Here is a 23166-nt window from a genome sequence, read left to right as displayed (position 1 = left end):
TTGATAAGCAAACTACCATTAACATTTAAAAGGTGATACTTTTTTTTAACTTTCAAAGTACAAAAGTATTATACTTTTGTACTTTACTTACTGTAAATATGTCAACTAATGGAGGCTTCTGTAGCAATGTACATACTGTCAAAAAATATACTGCTCAAAAAAATAAAGGGAACACTTAAACAACACAATATAACTCCAAGTAAATCAAACTTCTGTGAAATCAAACTGTCCACTTAGGAAGCAACACAGATTGACAATCAATTTCACCTGCTGTTGTGCAAATGGAACTTTGTACAGAACAAAGTATTCAATGAGAATATTTCTTTCATTCAGATCTAGGATGTGTTATTTGAGTGTTCCCTTTATTTTTTTGAGCAGTGTATATTAAAAGTGATTATGTATTTCTTCCACAATGGAAAATATAACATTTTGATATCTACACATAAAGCTGACTTTTTATCTAGAAATCAAACCTTAAGTAATATGCTAATTTCTTCTTTAAAAACTATCATATTTCTTTATTTCATTTACACAGCCACTACTATTTTGTGTCCAATAGCAATGAATCCAATCTTTCCCCCCCTCCATTTCTTTGTGTTTTCAATACATAACAATGAATTTATTGTTATGTATAACATGTGCTTCATTTAGAGCACATGAACCATTGCGCTCTAAATGCCTTTTCCAGTCTCTGCCTTCTCAAACCGTTCCCACAGCAGAGCAGTAGAGCTTGATTTCTGCTAAATGCACCACCTTCTGCAAACAACCTGGAATGAGAAACATGTCAGAGACAGTGAAGAACACTGTTGATTCTTAAGTGGCTGAAATCTCTGTTTGCTGCTGACGTGTAACAAATGAGTCACAAAGAGATTTTATAAGATTTTCAAGCAGCTCTGGTATTTTGCTATGAAAACACCAACTGCCATTTAAACATGATAAAAACCCACCCACCTTAGCTTTGAGTTTCATAGAATTACCAAAATCTACTTTTGCAAAATATTTAATGTATTTTGGGTTCAGAACTCCTTCCTCTCTCTTAATCTCTGCTTCCCTAAATGCTTCAAATTCACAGTCTCCCTTTCAGCAGAATTTCATACCTCCATACAGACTGACAGCATATAATCCGGGGGGGATTGCATTCATATGATTGGTTTGCGTTCGTATCATACATGTATCATACATAAGAACAAGGACCTTTCTTAAAGCAAATGAATGTTAAGTGATAGATTTGTTGCTCTTGGCCTGCCGACTCAGATGAATCATATCTGAGGACGTGAGAACACAAAGCAGAACATAAAGCTGGATTTAAGTGACAGGTTTTGTTTACACTTAAATGCTTCTATAGACCGCACAGCATTGTGTACGTTGGAATTAAGCAGAATCATATTTCTGATTCAATTGTGCTCTCGACTCTAAACTGCACTGCAGAAACTCACACCTCTAATGGTGTTGCTGCTCTTTTGTGTCGGCGCGCTGCTGTTATCTCTGCTGTGCAGCTTAGCTTTGCCGCTAATAATATTCACTTCATGACAGCTAATAGTGTGCCCACATGAAGCTCATTTGTAGCAGAGTAAATTGTTTTGACTGCAAGTTCTCTCCGTTTTTGTGAGGCTGCATTGTGTTGGGCAGAATTCTGGCTGTGGCATTTTACAAAATGTTGTTTTGGATACCACACAAAGCAACTGGCATCACTGTGGCTGGAGAAACAAACTTTACACACACTGTTTTATACCTCTGCAGTAGTTTTTTGTTATTCTTTTCGAATATCTGTATTTGACGTGGAAAATGCCAGAAACGGGACCATTAGGAGGCACAATGAGTGATCTGAATGGGTAAGAAAACATAAAACCATAGGCTTTACTAACCTATGCTGCTGGCTTTTACAGTATACTGTAAAATGTGTTGTAGAAATGGTGCAGAATCCAACCAGGATGCAGAAGACCATGAAGCACAGTTACTCTGTCTGAAGATTAAAGACCACTTGGAGGAAATGTTCTCTGACAGTCACCTGGCGGAGGATGGCTTCCTGCTAAAACACATGCAGAAGAACAAGCAGGGCTATGTCAGTCTCAAGCTTCTCACTTGTTTGAAAAAGGTAAATGTACTTCTCTGGTTTGTGTGCTCTCTGTCGCAGTTTGAATAGAAACAAAGCAGCGAAAATGTAAACAAAGCTAAAATGTTAAATATTTGCCGCAGATAAAGGCTCTGACCACGAACTGGTACATGACTCTAGCGGCCGCAGAGTGCTCAGACCTCCTGGAGTTGAACGAGGAATGCACCAAAGTGCGACGCAAAGAGGCTCTCCCTCAGTGGCTGATGTGCTCCCCCACCAGCCGGCTCCTCCTCATCTGGAACGCTTCAGAGGAGCAGAGCGGAGAGGACGGAGCTGACCCAGGGCAGCCTTCGCTCTTACTGAGCATCCTCCAGAGGTTTGACTCGCCAGGTGACGTCGCGTCAGTCTGGATCCTGCATCCCGGAGAGGAGCTTCCCAAAGAGCTGCAATGCTACGCCAAACGTCACAAAGAGCTCGGCCAGATTTTGTGTGCCGTGATGAAGTTTAATAGCTTGGAATCGGTCCGTAGGGCCTACAGCTCTCTCAGAGAAGAAGAGAAGATTAATGGGAGGGGCCTGTGTGTGGTGCCGCTGGGATGGCAGTCAGTGCAGAGCATCAATAAGTTTGATCCAATCGAGAACAAAGGAGACGCCACATGTTCTATGGGAGATCCTCAGAACGTCTCTCAGGTTTCGCTCCAGCAGGACCCTCCCTCACCTATCAGGTTTTCTGAAGAAACTGGAGAAGCATATCCTCCTCCAGCAGGCCAGGAGGACTCCAGCTGCAGTCAAAAGGCATTGCGAGGATTAACTAAGAGATACAGCTGGACAGACTGGTGCTCCGGAGACCGCAACACACCGTTTTCTCAGTGCCCGTGGGTACTAAAGCGCAAATCCGCAGCCAGTGCAGCAAAGCTGGAGACGGCTGAGCACCTGAACACAACCGGCTTAATACTAAAAGTCCTGCGTCAGCCCTTTGGCCCCGACGATACCAAAGGTTTTAATGCCAGAAGGCAGAAATATGACTTTCTTGAATGAATAGCTTTAGAGGAGATCAGAAAGAAGACTGAGCTGAGAAGAAAATACTCAAAAATCTGACACAAGAACACAGAAAATTTGTTTCCATTAAAGAATTAAGTTCTTCTGATGAATGTTCAGTCATTTCTGCATGTAGTTAGGAACCACTGACAGGTGAGGGCAGCATTTACTTGTGCTAAATAGTGTTTCCTGACACTTTGTTGAGTTTATCATGCTTTTAAACAGTTGAGATTGATTGTAATTGAATGGAGTTGGATGGGCTCTCCCCCCTGTAAAAAAAGGGGGGGGAGATGGTGTAGCCTAAGCTGCAGCAGAAGAATCTGAAGTTAAAGTGTCCAAAAGCCAAAAGGGTTCTTTGGGAAGGTTAGAGGCATCTTCACCTCTTGGCCTCTGCTCTTCTGATCATAGTAGCAAATTGCCTTGTATATTTGTTCCTCAGCCAGGAGCCATTTACCTTCCCAAGCCTCTCAAACAAAATGTGGTTGTCTGTCAACATAAAAAAAAGTCAGACAAAGCTCTCATTATCCTTCTGCTTTCTGTGCAGAAATGTCTGTTTAGACTCAGAGTCTTTGGAAAGTAGCTTTCCACTCGCCGAGATGACAGTTTGGCAAAAGGGCCACTTGTCCAATCGTCAAACCGCAGATTGTGCAAGACGAGAGCACAAGACGAGAGCAGCAATGGTTGTGCCTGATTTCCAGTCATTTTAATGACACCTCAACTGGAATGGTTTGTTTATAGTGTTACTGATTGAGGGCTTCCTTAAAATCTTGCCCCAAACTAAACAGAAAGCGGTTCTTCACTCATCCACGCCCAGTGGAAAAGGTTCAATCCCCAGCATATGGATCTTGATCATATAAAGATTGGAAGAATTCTTTGTTTTCCTTTTCTTTGTTCTTGTGTGTTCAAACGCAAATGTCTTTCTGACTAATGTAATCTTTGCTGTTGAGAGAGACTTTTCAGTGTATACAAACTCGTTGTTTGACTCGTGCTGTCTCTGACTTGATTTTGCAATTAACAGCTGTTAGGCTTTAGCAAACAGTCGGGGCTGGGCTTTGAATACTTACACATCTGTGAACAATATGTATAAAGTAGAAATGTTCCTGCCTAGTGTTAGGAAATGTTTCTGTGCCAACAGATCCCTTTCAAGGCTACAAAAGCATGACCTCTCCTGCTAACTGGAAGTCATTATATGTTTACATGTGCTGTTCTGGCCCGCAACTGAACTTCATGTCAAAGTTAGCGCGAATAATCATGTCTGCTTTGCGTTTTCAAAGTGGGATTTGCACCTGCTGACTCCCAGAAAAAGACCCCAAGTGTTAGAAAGACGAGGAATTCTTTCTTAATTTCTTGGCACATCGCTGATCACCGTTGTACTTTAAACATTAAGACAGATAATTTTTTATAATCTCCCTTTCTAATAGGAACAATCTCAGTAAATACTTATATGTCCAAGAACCACAACACTGATAAATACAATAGGTTTGGACTTTTTCAGTTAGTTGTGTTTTTTTCATATTGAAAAAACAACATATATGGTTGAAACATTTTTGTTTGGATGTTCAAGCTGCAATTAGTGAGAAAAAACAGAAACAGAAATATCCCCTGAATTTTATTTTGCATTTTAAGTAGGAAAGTTGAAGGTTTGTCACCAACACCAGACTCAAAATCCAATATGGCTGCTACATATAAAAAGAAAGAAAAAAAAAGGAATACCTGCAATACCTGTATATTTGTCATCTAATAAATACATTAGGTAAAGCAGCCAATCCAGTAGCAACATTAATTTTCCTTGGTGCCTATTGGCTGTACCCTAAACAGTAGAAAAGAGGAAGACCGTACATATGAGCTTCTGTGATAGTGATCAGTTTAAACTGTATTTAATAATGCATAGTAAGTTACATTTGGTGTTTGAATTATTAAAATAGGGAGCTGTAAGCATTTCTGAATGGTTTCAAGTATAATTGATACTGCAGCAATACTTAGGATATACCAATAGATTTCAACTTAAAAGAAGGCAGTTTACATTAGTTAAGTTGTCTGTGTTGGAAGTTTTCTACATTATCCCCTTTAATTAGTAAAGGGACTTTACAGCACTTTCCTAGTTATTTTCAAATTCAATTCAATTAAAAATATTTTATTGATCCCAAAGAGAAATTAAATGTTGTAACATTTACAACAAACGTAAATGTGGGCAGTGAGCAGATAGCCTTCTCTATCTGGCTGTGGGCAGGAAAGATTTCCTGTAGCAGTCTGTGTTACAACAAATTTGAAAAAGCCTCCGACTGCAGAAACTGTTTTGCTATGAGTCTCATGAATCCACATTCATACACAGGCACACATTCTTACACAAGCATGCAAATCTATTTGCAACTTGAGGGATTAAGTCTCTTCCTAGGCAAAACTAAAAATACTGTCAATTTTAATCAGATTTGCATGTGTTATTTATCTAGTTGTACTCAGAAGTGGAAATTTCCATGTTCTAGGTTGGGAAAAATAAACAGAAAGGTCATCTAAAGTATAAAATACAATAATTAAAATCTGAAGTTTTTCACCAACTTCAGCTTCAAAATCCAATATGGCTCCTGATTGTTGAAAACAGAAACAGCTCCAGTAGTAAACTGTTTAGTTGCACCTGTTATGATTTGTATCATCTTTTGTGTACATAGCACAGTTCAACCTCTGTTTGTCAAATTAATCCATCTATTCAAAGATAAGACATTTTAGAAAGTATTGCTTTGTCAGAATGCCACTGTGCAAAGTAATTTCTAGATTGTATCTGGAAGATGGTTAAGGTGGAATTGGTGTAGTTTCTGGATCCATGGTCCAGTAGTTCTATTTTGATGAAACATTGTCCTGTGAACAGCCCCATTTCATGCCCAGAAGAAACTAAAACCTTTAATGTATGAAGTGGCAAAGGGACAAAAAGACCAGCAATCTCCTCCATTGCGCTTCGCTCTTCAGGAAATTCAGTTTGAAATAAAGATCCATGTGTTTAAACATGTTGAGGGGAAGCTCCATCTCTGTGACTGGTGATTATCCTTGAATGGTTAGAAATACTTTTTTCTGGGTACCACTACATGCACCAACAGCACAACCAGTTTTAGGTCCTTGGTTTTATGTCATCTGAACTTAAAAGCCGGCAGGAAATTCCTCTGGTATTTCCATTTTGTTCCCACTCATTTCTAAAGTATCTATGAGGCATAGAACGTAAACACTGAACCACATCTTTGCCTGTAAACTATGATTTGTGTTGACACTGGGCTGAGTGTGTCTAAATGAGTCATGTTGTTAGAATAAGATAATTGTTAACAAATAATTTGCTTCCTGTTGTGTTGCTGGTTTATGTTAAAATTTATTTATCCATCTCTGGCTTCAAACACACTTCTTGAGCTGATTTATTAAGAAGGTTTACGCTCCCTAAAAGCAACACCTGTGGAGTTTTGTGGCGTCTCCTCCGATCTCCGATCCATCGGTTAGCTCATCTCTAAACAGGTTGGATTCTGTTTAGACGTTACCGACCCCGCGCACCTGACACATTTCCTCTGGGAACAGGGTATTTATTTAGATTGCAGTCTGGACTGCCTGATACCTTCCAAAAGTACGACCATCTGCTCCTCATTTGCCGCTCGAGGGCTCACGGGCTAAAACACGGGTCCGGAGAGGAGGGAAATGTGAGATCCTCAACAAGAGTCATGGTTTTATCTCCAGCTGACTCCAGATTGAATCATGAAACACTTCTTTTGTGTTAACTTTGTTTAGATGGGTTTTAATGTTGTCTCAGAGCCTTTTAAACCAATTGTGAACTTTCCTAATTCCCCCTAAATGATTGGAAAGCACTTGCTTCAGCAGACCCTATCTGCCCAGTTGAGGCTATTACCAATTGCCTGCTTAAGATGGCAGACTCCCTTGCGGCAGAAGGTGAATGTAAGCTCCTGCTCAGGCCAAAGCATCCTTTAGTGCTCCTGGAGTTAGAGCCAGGAAGATTAACATATCAGGAGTAATCCGATTCGGCCCACAAGCACAACTATGGAGGAGGAGGAGCAACAGTTTGAGGGGGGGAGAGGCAAGCAGAGGCATCAGAAAGAAGCTCTCTGCTCCACTTAGAGTAACCACGCTCTCCCTCCTCACCCTAACCCATCTTCTCAACCCACAGAGTTCCCCCTCCTGGGAGCACAACAGAGGACCTGCTGCTGGAAAAGAGGGTAAGATGTGCATTGTCCTTCCATCAGTGAAGACAAAGTGCTCTGAGGGGACGCGAGTCCTTCAACATATGGGATAAAAGTTAAGACATCTGTGGGATCTGTTTATTGCATGCCACTGCACCTCAGCTCTGCTCTCTCCTTCTGTTTTAGGTTAAAGGCTTTTCTTTTTTGCAAAACAGAAGAGCAAGAAGTTCTGCGCGAAGAGACATGTTGACGGGCGTTTTCTGAACCGAAGCCTACAGTCCCTTCAAGCTCTTTCACCCCCCCTTCTTCTTCTTTTGAATGGATCAATCTGGGTGCCACAAAGAGCATGCTTACATTCAGAGGAATGTTGATTTTGATCTTCACCACTCAGAAGAGTTCAATGGAAAAGCAAATATGATCGAAGAATAAGACATCCTGGACCTGAGTCAAGTCAGGACACCTCCCGTACTCGCGAGGCGAAGGAGTTGACACAATTCATGGGAAAAAAGAAGGACTCCTGCCTGTGCTCCTCACCTGTGATGAAGATGGACGTACCCAGTCAGCACTTGCCTGAGGAGGTCAGCTGAAGCCAACGCCACGCAGCTAAGTCTGGATTAGCAGGCCGAACGGTAAGGACAGCGCATCTTCTTTTGCTAGTTTAAGCTGGCAGCTTAAGTGGGAAGGCGTTAGGTGCTGCTGACAGAGATGCCTCTCTAAGTGCCTGAGTGGCAGAAAACACACGTTGGATTATCTGTATCAACAAGCGGCCCTCACTGCAACCACATGACAGCGGTGCGCAGCAGCCAGGCTGGCACGAAATGTTTGCAGAGTAGTGGCCACTGATTACAAGGGGGCATGCCACCAAGCTGGAGCAAGCACAAAAACGACAAAAAAGTAGATAGTTATTGTAATTATTTCACTCCCACTATGCAGACACATTTGTTTTCAGAAATGAAAAGTTTGTTTTTTTCTGTCACTCAACCAACGTGGTGGTGTGCCTCATTTTCATGCATAGTTGCTTTCTGGTTGTTCCTTGCAAAGGCATTAAGTCCTCCACTCATTTCCTGTTACAGAACTGCAGCTTTATCAGTTTATTACGCGGATTGAGATAATAAAATATTATATGTGCTGTAAAAAACAGTGAAACCTCTCTTGGATTATTTTTATCAGAGTGTTGATCCACTTTGCACTAAGCCCATATCATACGTAGAGATTACGCTGTATCTAGCTGTGCCCCAAGAGGCCTGATCGAGGTTAAGCCTAAAGTCAATTGAGGCGTTCAACTTTCATAACCTGACAAATCTGATTGTGACAGGAGGGAGCTAAAACGTGAGATCAACGACGCACCAGCACAGAGTCTTCTTCCCCAAAGGTCTGCTTTCCAGAGCAACTGTAGCGTCTTAACCCCAAAGTTGAATTAGGTGTTTAAGAGCTCTCATTAAACAAATGTCCTCAAAGAGTAAATATAAGTGGTTATTATAGGAAGAACAAGCACAACATTTTAACCACAGCACAAATCAGACAAGAAGAAAAAACAGCATCTGAGGTTGTTCTGTCCGGAACTACAATATTAACACTAAGCATGAGCCGTTTACCAGTAAGATACATCACAGTTTTTAAATCATTACTGTATGCTCCTTTTATAAAGATTGTGGAAGCTTCTAGACTTTTCCCTTGTTTACCAGGAGAGTGAAGTAGATGAATCCCATTCATCACTGTTAAAGTAATGCTGCTTTAAAACTGCAGCTGGTTTGCAAAGTTAGGGTTAGTTAAACCTGTGACTTTGTAAAGAGCAGAAAAGTAGGAAGATGCAATATTCTGCACAATGAACACTCAAAAGCTTTTACTTTATTATTATTTTGGATTAAGTCTGTATCAAAGCCAAATCAATAAATCCATAGCATAATTACAACTGAAGTAACCAATATGGTAGCAATAGGAATATCTGAAATAAAAGCAATGAAATCAATTTCTACGTCTCAATTGGCATTCAATAAACAGATGGAATCGTTATAGGAATATCATGACTTTGCTGATTTTTTGCCAGTAGGTATATTTCCAAAGAGATGAATTTGCCTCTACATTTCAAGACAAGGACACACTGGAAGCCTTCTTTCAACCAGCTGACCAAGTGTCCAGCAATAAGGGTAGAGGAAAACCGGCATCACTTTTTCTCTTTTAAAATTCAAAAATAAGACGAGCTTTCAAAATGCATATATATTTTTTCCTATGGTCTTCATTTAATAATTAATGTGAAGAAAATTCTAATAGTATTTTAAAATTAAACTTAGGAAATGATTAAAAGGCTTACATTTTATGGATCTTATATTAGCAGGTAATGTTAGCATGGTTAGCATTAAGAAAATTGAAGTTTCTTCAAGTATTACTGAGAGAATGCAAATCCTTAACACAGATTTGCAAAAGATAAATCAACATTTTCACAATAAAAACTTTTTCACACTCTTATTAGGTATCTGCTTAAAGTCTTGCTCTCTCTCGCTGTCCGGATATATAGTTTGCTTTTAAATGACTTTTTACATCTCTGTGCATTTTTTGGTTTTCTCGTTCTAACCACCACAGTTATGGTGAAGGTTGATAAAGAGTTTTTTTCATGCACACACACCGTCCACAACAAAGTGTTTATGTGAAGAACACGGTCCTTCAGTTTTCTATCGGCTGGTTATTGATCTCGGCTGATCAAACTGATTTCCAGTGAATTCCAGTCAAAAGTCAATTTCTTGGTGCACCTCTACTTTAAACCAGGACTGTGGTGGCAGAATATTTGAGCAGTTTTGTAAAAATAAATAAATAAATAAAATAAAATAAAATAATTAAAACCTCCATACACCTTACTTTCAATAACCAGTCAATGATTAGTTTGTAAAAATTCTCATGCAGTACCACTCTTCTGAATCCTGGAATGTTTACAGCATTACATGTAGCGTTATATTCAGTTCTTTCATTGAAAGTGCTCCACATTTGAAAGTGGAGTTCATACAGTGGCAGATGGCCACCAAACCTTCCGCGGCAGAAACATCGACCTGTTTAACAAGGGTTTAGAGTCGATGCTGTTGTGCTAAAAGAGGATCTGGCGTGGACAGATTAAGGTCCAGAATAGCAGCTCAGGGACTCTTCTTTAGAAAGTAGCCCACATAACATCCATCTCTGTAACACAAATAGTGATGAGGCAAGATTGTTTCTAATCCAGCTGTCATGAAACTTTCTCTTTATCTGTTAGATATGGAAATGTAATCAACATTTTTTCTAATAGCCAGGTATTAAATGTGCACACAGTGCCACCTGGACAGCAGCAGGATCAGTAGTGGTGCCCTGTACAAGGCTGTTTGTCAACTATTAATCTGTATTCATCCACAAACGTAAGTTTTTTTAAGTCACAAAGTAGAAAAACACAAGAATGTGTGAAATGTGTGTAAAAATGTGTCCTAAGTAATGAACAGCAGCTCTCACACTAACAAGTTCCAGGCTTTATTTTAATGATCCTTTGGTTGCTGTGTGACAGAGCTCTAGACAATTGATGTGGCTGCGCAAATAAATTGCAAAGCATTTTTTTTTACCTAACTTTTTTTAATTTCATCAAGAACAAATGCTGATAGGACAACAAGTCCTGCTTCAGTTCACCCAAATTGTGTCGCAACCGTTTTTGAGCACCAAAACGACAGATCCGACTCGCAAAGGTTGTCGCTTTTCTCATTCTCATTATTCCGATATTCGAGGCGTTTTATAGGAAGAGGCGCCGATTCTCTCTCATAGCATGCTGGCCTACCCCTTGAGTTTGAGGTGTCGGATGGATTAGCACTGACACACACACACCCCCACCAACACTGCAGCCAGGTGTTTGTCCACGTGACTGAAGATAAACCCGGCAGGCATTAGTGCTAATCCCGCCCTGATCTTTGGAATATGTCCCCATTACCTTCTCCAGGCACTGTCCCCGAGCCTCCTGATGCTCATTTAAGAGAGGAAAACACAAGACTAGGCCTCTATGGGACTCCATAAGAAAGTTGTTTCCCTGCAACAACCCAGTAGGCGCCTTTGCCACCGTTTGTTATGCTGCTGTTATCTTTCCAGCGCAGGTATTTTACAAGGTGTGTTCAGTGTAGTGCAGAAACAGCCGGTCGCATGGGTGGAGCAAAGCATTCATGTTCTGTAGGTAGATGCCCCGGTTGTGCAGTGGCATAAATACATGTACACACAAACACAAAAAGTTAGGCCTGAGGGGGATTCTTATTATCAAAAGGCAGTGGTATTATGTAATCTGGATAATCTGGTGTTGGGTGATGTTGCTGTAGGAACATGAAAGCAGAGAAGGGAACTCTGACGAACACCGCAGGGTTGGAAAGTTTATCTGTGCACGTCTGCGTCAGATGATCTGAGAAAAGTGAAACCACGCAACGGTAGTGTATGCGTGTTTATGGCATGTGTGTGAGTTACTGAGAGACAGAACATTCTGTATTTAGGGTGCCTATAGGAAGAATGTTAGAGTAGTGAGGCACAAAAAGCTGGTATCTGCACAAAGAAGCTCTTCATTCAGTTCGTCTGTGATCTCTCTAGTGTTGGTCCAGATCCAAGCCGGCAGACAAGAAACCCCCCCCCCTGTCTGCTGGTGTTAACCACTGATGTAACCTATGCCCACTTTGACAGTTCTCTGCTTCATCTTCGATTGGCCGTGGCATTGTGTTGAGTTTCTCCCTCTGGCAGCAGCAGGAAGGAAGGATGCTACTGCCATGGCGCTGTAATTAGATTACTGTCGGCTTAGCGGCACCACGGCCACTGACCCAATTATTTCTTGAACACGTCAATTTTATTGTGTCATTTGAGATAATACAATCTTTGAGTAGAAACAAGAGCTCAGTTAATGTTCGAGGACTGGCCTACAACTGCATATTGTTTGCGTTGATGCATGCATAATGCCTCCGGGATGGTTTCGAACATTCTTGAACACATTAATTTTCATGTGACTTAAACCTGATTAAAAATCTGTCAAGAGGAAGATGAGACACCTGAATCAACAGGTAGATGTTAAAGTAACCTGTCTTAATCCAATGCCACATCAATGCTGGTTAAAACCCCCAATTTCTTTTGTCACCCTTTTGCTCTCCTGTTTCAGCTGGTGGTGATCCACATTTTTGTAACTTTACGCAACAGGGTTACACCTCAAGTGTTACACTCTAAGGCCTAGTATGCCTGTAGCTGGGTCTTTATAGAAATGAATAGTCTTGCCACTCCGTTTAAGAAATATTCTACACACAGGATCGGGTTCAGAAAAGTTTTCATCCACATGAACCCGCACAAATCCAGCTCTGAGCGTTGTTTTAAACATGCCAAACCCATAGGGGGCAGTGTAGAGCAAATTTAATACATGTCAGCCAATCAGAAAACAACCACAACCTCTTGTTAGGAATTAAAAATGGCACCAGGAGGTTCATTTGTGCAGAGAGGTTTATAGGTTGAATTACTTATACATAGTTTTTAAAGTTAATAAAACACAATACAGTGTCAATTGGGAATCATGTGCAAGGAAGTAGGCACACTGGCGCATTATTTGTCACAGACTGTCATGCGTGGGATCCCAGATCTCCATTTTCAAATGTACACAACAAATGCAGAGTTTACTCAAATCTTCACTTTGGTCACAGTTTTAACAAATAATAATTTTTAGTGATATTAAAGACTTTTTGTGTGGATAAAAGGCCAAAACACAAAGTGTGTTTGTTTTCTCAGATAGCTGACGGTGCATAGACGAGGCCTAAAAACACCCAAAGACTAACAGTAACTAACGGTTACAGTTTTAATAGAAAAGTGTCAAGGTTCAACTTACCTGTTTGTAAGTTGAACCTCGATTCAACTTACAAACAGGTATTGACTACATATACTGAGTAAGTGGTTCTTGTATGACAGGCACCCTAGGGAAGATGGACTAGATAGATAGGATGAGACTGGTGGAGTAGATTGATCCTGCTTATAAAAACAAAGAAACAGCTCTTAATTAAGTAGCAAATGATAATGGCACAAAGCAAGTATTTACCTCGGTCTTGTGTGGCGCCCTGGGCAAAGCCACATGCTGTACTGTGCCGTATATGGGCATACTTTTCTGTAGGTCAACATTTCAGGTGCCATTTCTTACATAAAAGTTGTGATATTGAAGGCGTTAGGCTTCTTTGGCTGGAATCAGGTCTTTTGTTCGTGAATGAAAGATTTTCTCAGTTTGTTTTGGGCCTTGCACCTTAAATCGCCCTCTGTTCCAGCACAGCAGCGTGCAGGGACACATTGCCACGTGATGCTTTTGTGAAGAGCCAGACATGTTGAGGATGTGTGGGAGCTGGTTGAGTTGTCTTTGTAGCTCATCTGTACTTTTATGTCTCTTATTGAGGATGGGTTTTCCTTCTGGTGAAAAGTCCTCTGGGGTTCCACTGTATCCTCTGTGTTACTGTTCCTCTCCGTTTGGGTGGTGTCTTTCCATTTCAATTCAAAAGAAAACCCCAGTGCCTCCTTCCCCTCCTCTTCTCCTTCCTCCCTATCAGTATCCGTGTATTTATGTCCTCAGCAGTAAAGGCCAGAGGTAGATATTAAATGTCTGAGCTGATTAATTTTCCGTGACCATCTGAGCAAGCTGCCGAATGCTCCCTGGCACTTTTATTGCTGGCAATCGACTGCAGATGTGACTAATGTGTTTCTGAGTGGAGCAATTATGACAATCAAAGCGTCTTCAGGGGACGTGAGATCAGCGTACGGCGGCTCGGCTTCGTCCAGTGTCAGCCACTGACACGCCGGAGGCCTCATCTCCTCTTGACGAGGTAATTGTTTTATCGAGATGAGCCGCCGAGTTAACGAGCTGAGGACACTGACGCATCGCTGCGGTGTGAAACGGCTAACTCCCGGGGATGAGTAATCGCCCCAAACTGACCTATTAATAGAAGAAACAAACAGTGATCTCAACCTGGGCCGTTCATCATAACAAACTGACTCTATTACTATTGACAATTTATCACTCTGAACAGGAGCAAGGGGATTTTTCTGAACGTTTCTACAGTGGGCAGGTTTTAAATGAGAAACCCGAGAAAAGAAAAAAAACAAAAACAGAAGATGGATGGATAGAGATAGAATGTATTGTAGGACAAGGAATTAAATAGAGGATGGAGGGAAAGAAAAACACAAGAAGGGTACAGGAGAGGAAATGAAGTAGGAACACAAATAGACAAGAAAGATAGGACACAAGAAAAAAAGAATGAATTAAAAGATGGAAGGAAAGGGTGTTAGAATACAAAGGAAAGAAAAGAAGAAGGGGCATGACAAAAAAATGAAGGGAGTTAGCACAAAAGAGATGGTAAAGTAAAGGAAGTAGGAAAAAGGTAGGAAAAATGGACAGAAGGAGGGGAAATATGATGCAAAGAGGGACAAGGAAGGAAGTTAAGAGCAAAAAAGAAAGATGGAAGGTCACAACAAAGGAAGCTAGAAGATCAAGAAAAGGAGAGGGATGGAAGTACCGGTATGTTTAAAAAGAATGAAAACAATGAAGGACATAAAGGGGGAGGAAGAAATGAGAAAAACATAAGGGAGATGGAGAAATCAAGAAAGGATTAAAAGAGAACGCAGTACATGGAGGAACCACACAAAGGAGGATAATAATTTACACAATTTGATAGGGAATAAAGTCTGGAAAAGGGTATTTCCGTCTTTATCCAGGCAGGGAAAATATTGGAATCCAGTTTCATAGTGCAAAAGAACCTTGCTTTGTTTTTCATTTAATATCTACTTAAAGTTGCTGCTGTTACTTTTAGTTTTATTTAAACAGGTGAGTTGATTGAGAACAAATTCTCATTTTCAACAACAGCCTGTTAAAAAACCCCATTAAATTGCATAAGACAGAAAAATATCATAAAACAGTGAGAAAATAAATTGTGTTAAACCAGCAGAAACATGGAACATCAGTTGATCTTGTCTGGTGATCAGAATGAGCAGTAAGGAGTAGATGTCAGACGTACCCTAGGACTGCTGCTCCACGCCTGATTTACATAGACTGGACATTAAACGAGGTTGTTGGGCGACACGTTTGACTGTCAAATGAATAGTATTGCGCAGAGACTCCTCAGCATCTCCGACCCATATGGAATTATGATTGATGAGTTGAGCTTTAACTGATAGACTGGTGGTCCATGTTTACACATCGTTTATCCCTCGGCCGCTCAAGCATGGAGTTTGTTTGTGTGTTTGTGTGTGTCGTCCAAAACCCTAACATTCAGTGGTTTCTATAATTTGCCCACAGCTCATTAAAAACAAAAAAACAACTTGAAATGCATTAAGCCCTCTTTTTACTGTACTCAGATTTACAGATCATATTTATGCTGTATTTTCATTCCTGTAGTGAACCAGGCGGCAGAAATATGTGGCTTTCTCCCCTTCACTGTAAACAACCCGGCAGCCTGTACGTATATGCTACAGGCTCCAGTCTGGCAAAACGCTTTGCGAGACTGGTCTGGATTTGCTTTTAAGTCTCTGCCAGCGTACCATTTCCGAATCTGAGGAAATGCTTTGCTCACTTGTCACACGACATGAAAAATACAGCAAAATGTCTTGAATACCAGAATGAGGGCTTGAGGGGGGAAGGGGGAACGTTAGGCTGGATTACTCTAAATTGAGTTTTTGTGGCGGCTGTGGCAGGAGGGAGGGCTGGGCCATCCGTGATAATGGGATCTAGGCAAACACATGTTCGTAAGGGCTTCATCAAACACTACTTAGCAAATAGGTGTGGCCAAGAGATTCTTGTAATGGCAGGAATGTGTTTGCTCTCTTTAAGGAAACATTCAAATAAATTAAAGAAGTTTATATTGTCATCGAAGCAGAGAAACGGTGAAAAATCCACCCAGACAGCATAAGTTTGACGAGGCAAACTTTAAACACAAACTTCATTCTCAAAGACCAGGAAGTTACAAGACAGCATATTCAATTATCAAAAAGTTTCTGAAAAACTTTAACAAGTTGAGGGAAACACATTAAAGAGATTCAAAATTCAGATTCTGCGACATTACAGAAGGCCAACAAAACAAGTCTGATGATAAAGAAATGTTTTGTTCTGACTCACTCATGAGGAAGCCTGCTGACTTGACGGGAGTTATACAGATAGTTGTGGACACCCTCCACAAAATAGAAAAGGAATTGCAAAAGAATCTGTATGAATTCAATCATATTAATGGAAAGATCAGTTGAAGTGACAGAAAAAGGTGTACCAGTAAAAAAAGATAAATACAACCTAAGAGCCACTTCGAGAGTTTGGGAGAGGTTCTCAAGGCATGGAGTCAGATAAATCCGGAACATGACTTTGACTGCTGCTTGGTGGTCCAAAGCCTCCTAATCAGAAGAAAGTAAATGTTGCATGCCGCTGGTCTACCAGGGTTTCCACAGTGCATTATAAACCTGGCGGGCCACCAGGCTTTACTTGCCCCCCATTAGGCTAAGTGTTGTTTGTTCATTTTAAATGGGGTTTTTATACACCAATGACAGTAAAGACGGATTAAACTAGGTATAAAGTGGTATAAAGTGTACTCACTGAACTGGGCGGGAGGGGGTGCACACCAATTGCACTGTCCCTTCACATCATGATGGCTGCTTGTGCATTTCTGTATTTTTGTAATTTTAAGCATTTTATAAACACAAAAAGCTGCTAGTGGATTGCCTTAGTGTCCCTATCATTAGGCTTGACAGGTTTTGTGGGGGAAACTCTGTCAACTGTGTTTTTATCATGTCGGTGCAAACATCTACCAGGAAAAGTTAGAACATTTTATGTTTCCCTCTGCTGTCAAGCTCTCTTGGGAAATTTATTTGATTTTTCAGCAGAACTTTGCCCCTTCAGACACTGCCAATATCACTGCAGTTGATTGGCTGGTTTTAGATGCATCTCTGATCCAACATAGCTAATCAAATGGTTCAATTACCTCTTCAAGATCTCATCACATTTGGCAAAGACCTACTAACGAACCAGTCATTTGATTCAGAGCTATTAGAGCCATCTGCCTTCTTAACACCTGAGTAAAACAACATTCTGATCTCTTCCATGCTACGCTGCTATTCATGCAACATGAGCTCCAATCATGCGTTGAGCTCCTTTACTCTGCAAAACTTATTCAGTAGATTAACATTTCTGTATAAAAATTCACTATTTTGAGATAGAAAATTTGGAGTTCTTATTTGTAAGCGTTGATCATAAAAACTGAAATATATCATACAGTTGGTAATGAATCTGTATTATGTAAGAGTTTTACTTTTTAGATGAATTACTGAATAAAGTTACAGTTGATGATATTGAAGGTTTCTTGAATGTGAAAATGTACAACACTGGTGTCCAAACATTTTACCTTAAGGGCCAAAATGTGAACATTTAAACTAGTGGTGGACCACAAAATTAATTTTTTTTTTTTTTTAAAGAAGAAGAAAAACATAGTTTGTGACAGTTTTCCTGTTCAACAATAAATCAATATGAATAAATTTGTATGTCACTAAAGATCCATAACATTTTAAAGGCCTTTGGACTGTTGCCTTATTAAAAGAAAAACAGACAATTTCCAAATTTATTGGGGTCATCAATTGTTTTCTATTTTGTCGGGACAGATTTTTTTTTCTTTCTTTTTTTAAAATTATTGTTGACTTGTTGTCAGTAGCCAACCAAAATCATTTCAAGGGCCTCAAATGGCTCCCCATGCCACATTTGTGACATCCCTGTTCTAAAACCTCTGGTTTGATCAGTTAAAATAGTTTAGAAATGATCAAAAGCATTAATGTGACCAGAAAATATTATTTTAATTTAATTTCAAACAAGTCAGACAAAATGAATATGATATTTTCAACATCATTACAACCATTCTTACAAAATAATGCTTTACTTGTTTGTAAAGCATTTTTAACTGCCATGTTGCTGAAATGTGCTATACAAATAAACTTTATTTATTTATTTTTAAGTATTTTTTTTCTTTAAATACTTGTGTTGCCCCCTGATGGAAGAGAACCCTAAATGCAGAGTCACGCCATTATTTTATATATCTACAGTATCTGCTCTTCCTTCAGACAAGCTGATAATAGAATGAAAAAAGTAAATGCATGCTAAAATAAAAGCCCTGATAGAGAAAGTTACAGAACTCTAACAGCATACATGGGTTATCACATTTATATCTGTTCTTCAAATTTGACAAACTATCTGAACTTTGTCCCTTTGTTGTCTCCATCTCTCTGCAGAGTTTCAATGCTCCCCCACGTTTTAAGATGAAGTTATGGAAAGGTGCTACTTTTGCTTTCGTGCTCTGTGCTGCAGCCCTGTCCACCTTCCTCATTAGAAACATGGCCTCCATCAGAGAGTTCAGAGTCCAAGCGAAACATCCGCGGGCATCTTCTTCGTCAGAACCTTCCCCCAAATCATCTTCAATATCTTCAACTGAACCACGAGTGCTGCCCTGGCAGACCGAAGATCTTCGTCGGAAGACGCGCTCAACAGGCAACAACATGAACTCCCTGCTCTCAGAGTGTGAGAAACGCCATTTCTTTCATCTTGTTTGGTCTGGTTTAAGATAAGGAGTCATGGGAATAGGTTGCCACGGTTCAGGCAGAACACTTAGTGCCTGACTCGTTTGTTTATAGAGTAGGTTGTAACATTATAAAACAACCTATGCACCTCATACTTCACCGACTCTCCATAAGGGCTTCACAACCGTCAACAGAAGGGAATAAATTGGACTTTGGCTTCATACACCAGTTTATCAGCTAAATGGCTTCAGGGAAATGTAATGCTTCGTCATGCTGGTGGAGATACGATGCAGAAACACAGTGCAAATGCAAGAAAAATAAGCAAATAAGAGTTCATCTGTTGGCACATGTAGTTCATTGTTTGCAGCGACTGTAACGCCCTATCTCACTCAACCATCGGTTCTGTCAAATTTGATGTTTTGAATGTTTGGTTTAAAATTACTAGGAAGTCTGATGAATCTCCCTCTGTGTCAGTAACACATCTGTTGATCTTTCTCATCTCTTTTAGTTTCTGTGATGCTGCAGAGCTTTACAGAGGGAGAGCTTCAGCACGTGCTGGAAACCTTGCTGGACAGAAAGAGAAGGAGAGACCAGTCCCTTGGCATGACCCAGACTCGAAGGACTAAGAGAGCTCACAAATCCAGACCTTGCTCCCTTAGGAAGCTGGAACTAACTGTGACTGAACTCGGTCTTGGCTTCGAGAGCGACGAGACGATACAGCTGCAGTACTGCAGTGGTCAATGCGATAAAAAAAAGCTGAACTATGACCTCGTCATGAAGCATATGGTCGAAAAAGGCATTCTTGGGAGGGGTCGAAAGAACAGAGTTAGCAAAGAACCCTGCTGCCGACCCACTAAATTTGAAAAGAGCCTTGGCTACTATGGAAATAAGACCCATAACATAATATCTAATGTATCAGCGAAGAGCTGTGGGTGTGTATGACCTAAAGTAATGAACTTCTCACTTCTTCAAGCTGCTCCAGGCCTCTGCTGAAAGATCCATAAAGGGAGACAAACAAGGGAATATAAACACCAGCAGAGAGGAAGAAACCATGGGGGAATGTTTGTGGCGTTTCCATGGGAACCCTTTTTGACAGAGTAACTTTGAATGAATTCGCCTGTCATCGCCAGTTGGAAGCAGATCACATGGATGGCGAGAGCCATGTTTGGATTCCACGTAAAAATGAAAAGAAAATGACAGCACAAACAAATACATGTTTATATCTTTTCTATCTGTGTAGTGACACTGTAAGCTATGGTGTTAACAGCAGTTTAGCAACATGAGGTTTGTGTCTTTGTAGTCATTTGTACATGTTTAGATTAAGAACGATGCGCCAGGGTGGATCGGACCATCGCTGTTACTGCTCTTCATTCAAATTCCTATCAAAACTTTATGGCTTATAGATGCATCATCCCAACAAATTACTAGTCAGGCACATAAAAAAAGAAAAAACCATTGAAGCCATAAAATAAAATACATGTTAATTTAAAAAAGTCACTACAGCACAACTTACACAGATATATTTTGAGATGTGTCCAAAAAGATGTTCAATTGTTTCAGTCTAAGAGGATTTGTATGTTTTATGTTCTTATTGCTACTAACTGCAGCTTTATTACACAGGGAAAACAAAAGAAGTGTTACTTATAATTTATCAAGAAATATTTTTGCTTTCGTCCCTGGTACAAGACCCATAATAACTGCATCTATTGATAGTGTAGAGGCTCTCAACATGTGTTCTTGTAAAAAACTTCCTCATCCGCATTCTGAAGAACAAATCTTATATTTTCCCCTAATAATCAACCAGGCACCCCTGGTGCAGATATGTACAAAGTCTTTATTGCAACAGGATAATCTCAAGGTAATGTTTTCAACTTGAGTGCATTTATGACCATGCTAGGAAAATACTTATTTTGACATAAATCACTGTTGGCGCAACTTGCTGGTAAAGCATTGTAATGCAGAACTTGGTCTTCACAGAGCTTTACGTTCAAGGAAGTGCTAAAGAGGTTATAATAGTCCACCAAGTTTTTAATGGGTGCATCTAAGGATCCTTGTGTACCCACAGCAAGAGTCGTGCCTGCATTCTTGGCACAATGTGTAGTTTATTTCCAGCATGGATTGGACTCAACCAGAGTTGCCTCCAGTCGCCAATCCAGTTTATAGAGAAATCCGTCTTTGGTTATTGTAGATGTTGTGGTTCAGTTGTCGTCAGCCTCATAAGGCTGAAAATTGTGGCCTGCAAGAGGGTCAACTAAAAGATGGAGGCCAGTCTCTGCCTCAATAAGAAGAGAAATTCAAGTATCTTAGAGCTGGGTTTGGATGGAATTGAGCCTCGTCTGCAGTAATTTGACCACTTCTCCAGATCGTCATTTGTGGAAAGAGAACAGTCAAGAAGAAAAGCTTACCATTTGATTATCCATCTAAATCCCACCCTCACCTATGGTTCATGATATACACTAGACACAGGTCTACAAGATCAGTGTTTGGAAAAACTCCTGCTCCTCCTCACTGAAAGATATCGGTTGATGTGGTTTTGGGATGTGAGCAGGATACTGCCTGAGAGCTGTGCTTAGGAAGTCTTTCAGGTAAATCTTCCTTTGAAGAGACCCCACAGCATATCTCTCGAAGGGACCATGCATCACTTCTGTCCAAAGAGCCCATTGGGAACCCAATAAAACTTAGCAGGGTAGAAGAATATCAGGATTTGCCTTCTAATCTTGTTACTGATCTCAGATAAGCAGATGACAATGACAGGATAGATTATCTCTGACCAGTCCCTTTTGCACCGCGTCTCTAAATGATCCAAAGTCATGGGTCCTGTCTTATGAACCCCGTACTTGCAATAGGTTTTGACTGGATTTAGGTCTGGAGACGGTCATGGCCAGGTCGGTGTTGATTTGGCCATTTGCTTTGGATCACTATCATGTTAAATGATCCTATATGGACTCGTTTTCAGTTTTCTGGCAAAGTTCACCAGAGTTTATTAAAACCACCTGGTATTTTGAAGAGTTAATCTCATGTAGTCTAGCAATCTCAGGACCTCTGAAAGGGAAACGGGCCCAAAGGATCATAGATCCTCCACTGTAATTAACAGTGGCGATGATGCGCTTTCCCACATATTCATTTTGAGTGTCGGTGGCCAAAACGCTAAATATTGATGTTAGGCTAGGGCGTTTCCTGACATGCTTCCAATAAAACAGTGATGTAGATGGTGTCTATTGCTTAGCATGGGATTTTCCCTTACTGGATAAATGTATTCAAATTTAATGTTATATTTTCCCAACTTTTTATTTAGCTTGCCATTATGCTACTGAAATAAAACATTTTTATTTGTTTTTTATTTGTTGTTTTTTTACATATCTTTAACAGGAGTGCCGACCAATATGTCTGCATCTCTACATCCGCTGGAATCATTTTCACCAAAAAATATGCCAACAATTCAGAATCCATTAAACATCTCCCCTCAAGCTTAAGATAATTTAACTTGTTCAAATTGTGACCCAGGGTGAAGTTTGTGACATTTTTCTCCAGAACCAGATTTGACTGATTTGCAAAGATGAAAAAAGGAGAAAGTGGGAACCAGATGAATGGTTTTAGGAAGAGGTAGTGGAATGTTTTCTTTTTGCTCCGAGAAGCAGAAAGCTGAAGTTTTTCCCATCTGTAAAGCGTTTTCTGACCCATGACCCACTGTACTGTACAGCCTTTCAACTGGCCCTGAACATGCCTCTGTGTTGTGTTGCCTGGTAGACTTTTAGGAGAATAATAAGCTGTGTACATGAATAATAATGCATCCTTCTCACCCTCGGACGTCCTATTGTAGTTTGAAATAACTGCCTGAAGTATTGTTTTGCATATTTGTTTTTCCTCATGAGAAGGTAAAAGCGAGGGGTGCTGATGCGGTGCATCTATGTTGTAGTTTATATTGTATTTATTTTGGAAATAAATTATAGATTTTCATATTTATTAAGATTATTACACATAAAGGGGACAGCTTTTTATCATCAAGCAACTGTGCCAAAAATGTTTTATCTTACACTCTATATTGACTGCTGAATAAAGATAATTTTAAACATGTGGATGCTTATTTCTCCTTTGCTGCACATTTTCTTATCTCAGGTACTTGATATGTATAGTAAAAAGCAAATGAACAGCTAAAGATGCAAGTTGTTGATCGGAAGATAAAAAAATTAAAAAAAATCTGTAAAGAAAGTTAAGATTTCAGCCATACCAATGATCAGATTTCAATGAATAAACCATACAGCAGATTAAAAACAGAGCAGCATTGTCCCAACACTGCATCACAATGTAAGATTCACTTTCTGAAATCGTGCTTCTCAACAGCTCCACAGCCAGGGTCTTAAACAGCGCTGGTGACAAAAGC

The 23166-nt window shown here is 40.2% G+C and overlaps 2 protein-coding genes across 2 annotated transcripts; both read left to right on the top strand.

Moving 5' to 3' along the window:
- Window positions 1-1655: 1655 nt before the first annotated feature.
- LOC114146068 (la-related protein 6-like) lies at window positions 1656-3199 on the top strand. The gene is made up of 3 exons (XM_028019829.1): window positions 1656-1832; window positions 1909-2095; window positions 2197-3199. The coding sequence occupies exons 1-3, from the start codon at window positions 1786-1788 to the stop codon at window positions 3088-3090; spliced, it is 1128 nt and encodes a 375-aa protein (XP_027875630.1). The 5' UTR covers window positions 1656-1785; the 3' UTR covers window positions 3091-3199.
- Window positions 3200-7149: 3950 nt separating this feature from the next.
- LOC114147219 (neurturin-like) lies at window positions 7150-22859 on the top strand. Its single transcript, XM_028021821.1, has 4 exons — window positions 7150-7292; window positions 7443-7885; window positions 18501-18786; window positions 19294-22859. Exons 3-4 carry the CDS (start codon window positions 18528-18530, stop codon window positions 19725-19727), a joined length of 693 nt encoding a protein of 230 aa, XP_027877622.1. The 5' UTR covers window positions 7150-7292; window positions 7443-7885; window positions 18501-18527; the 3' UTR covers window positions 19728-22859.
- Window positions 22860-23166: the final 307 nt, after the last annotated feature.

This window comes from Xiphophorus couchianus, chromosome 6 (assembly GCF_001444195.1).
Source record: "Xiphophorus couchianus chromosome 6, X_couchianus-1.0, whole genome shotgun sequence".
In the NCBI taxonomy this organism is placed as follows: domain Eukaryota; kingdom Metazoa; phylum Chordata; class Actinopteri; order Cyprinodontiformes; family Poeciliidae; genus Xiphophorus; species Xiphophorus couchianus.
Note: the sequence above shows the minus strand (reverse complement) of the source record. Positions and strands in the feature narration are given on the sequence as shown.

Excerpts from the sequence above, each read along its gene's own strand:
- LOC114147219 (XM_028021821.1), top strand. The coding sequence starts at position 18,528 with ATGAAGTTATGGAAAGGTGCTACTTTTGCTTTCGTGCTCTGTGCTGCA. Across the intron at positions 18,787-19,293 it reads GAACTCCCTGCTCTCAGAGT|TTTCTGTGATGCTGCAGAGC; the intron begins GTGAGAAACGCC and ends CATCTCTTTTAG.
- LOC114146068 (XM_028019829.1), top strand. The coding sequence starts at position 1,786 with ATGCCAGAAACGGGACCATTAGGAGGCACAATGAGTGATCTGAATGG. Across the intron at positions 1,833-1,908 it reads ACAATGAGTGATCTGAATGG|AAATGGTGCAGAATCCAACC; the intron begins GTAAGAAAACAT and ends AATGTGTTGTAG. Across the intron at positions 2,096-2,196 it reads TTCTCACTTGTTTGAAAAAG|ATAAAGGCTCTGACCACGAA; the intron begins GTAAATGTACTT and ends TATTTGCCGCAG.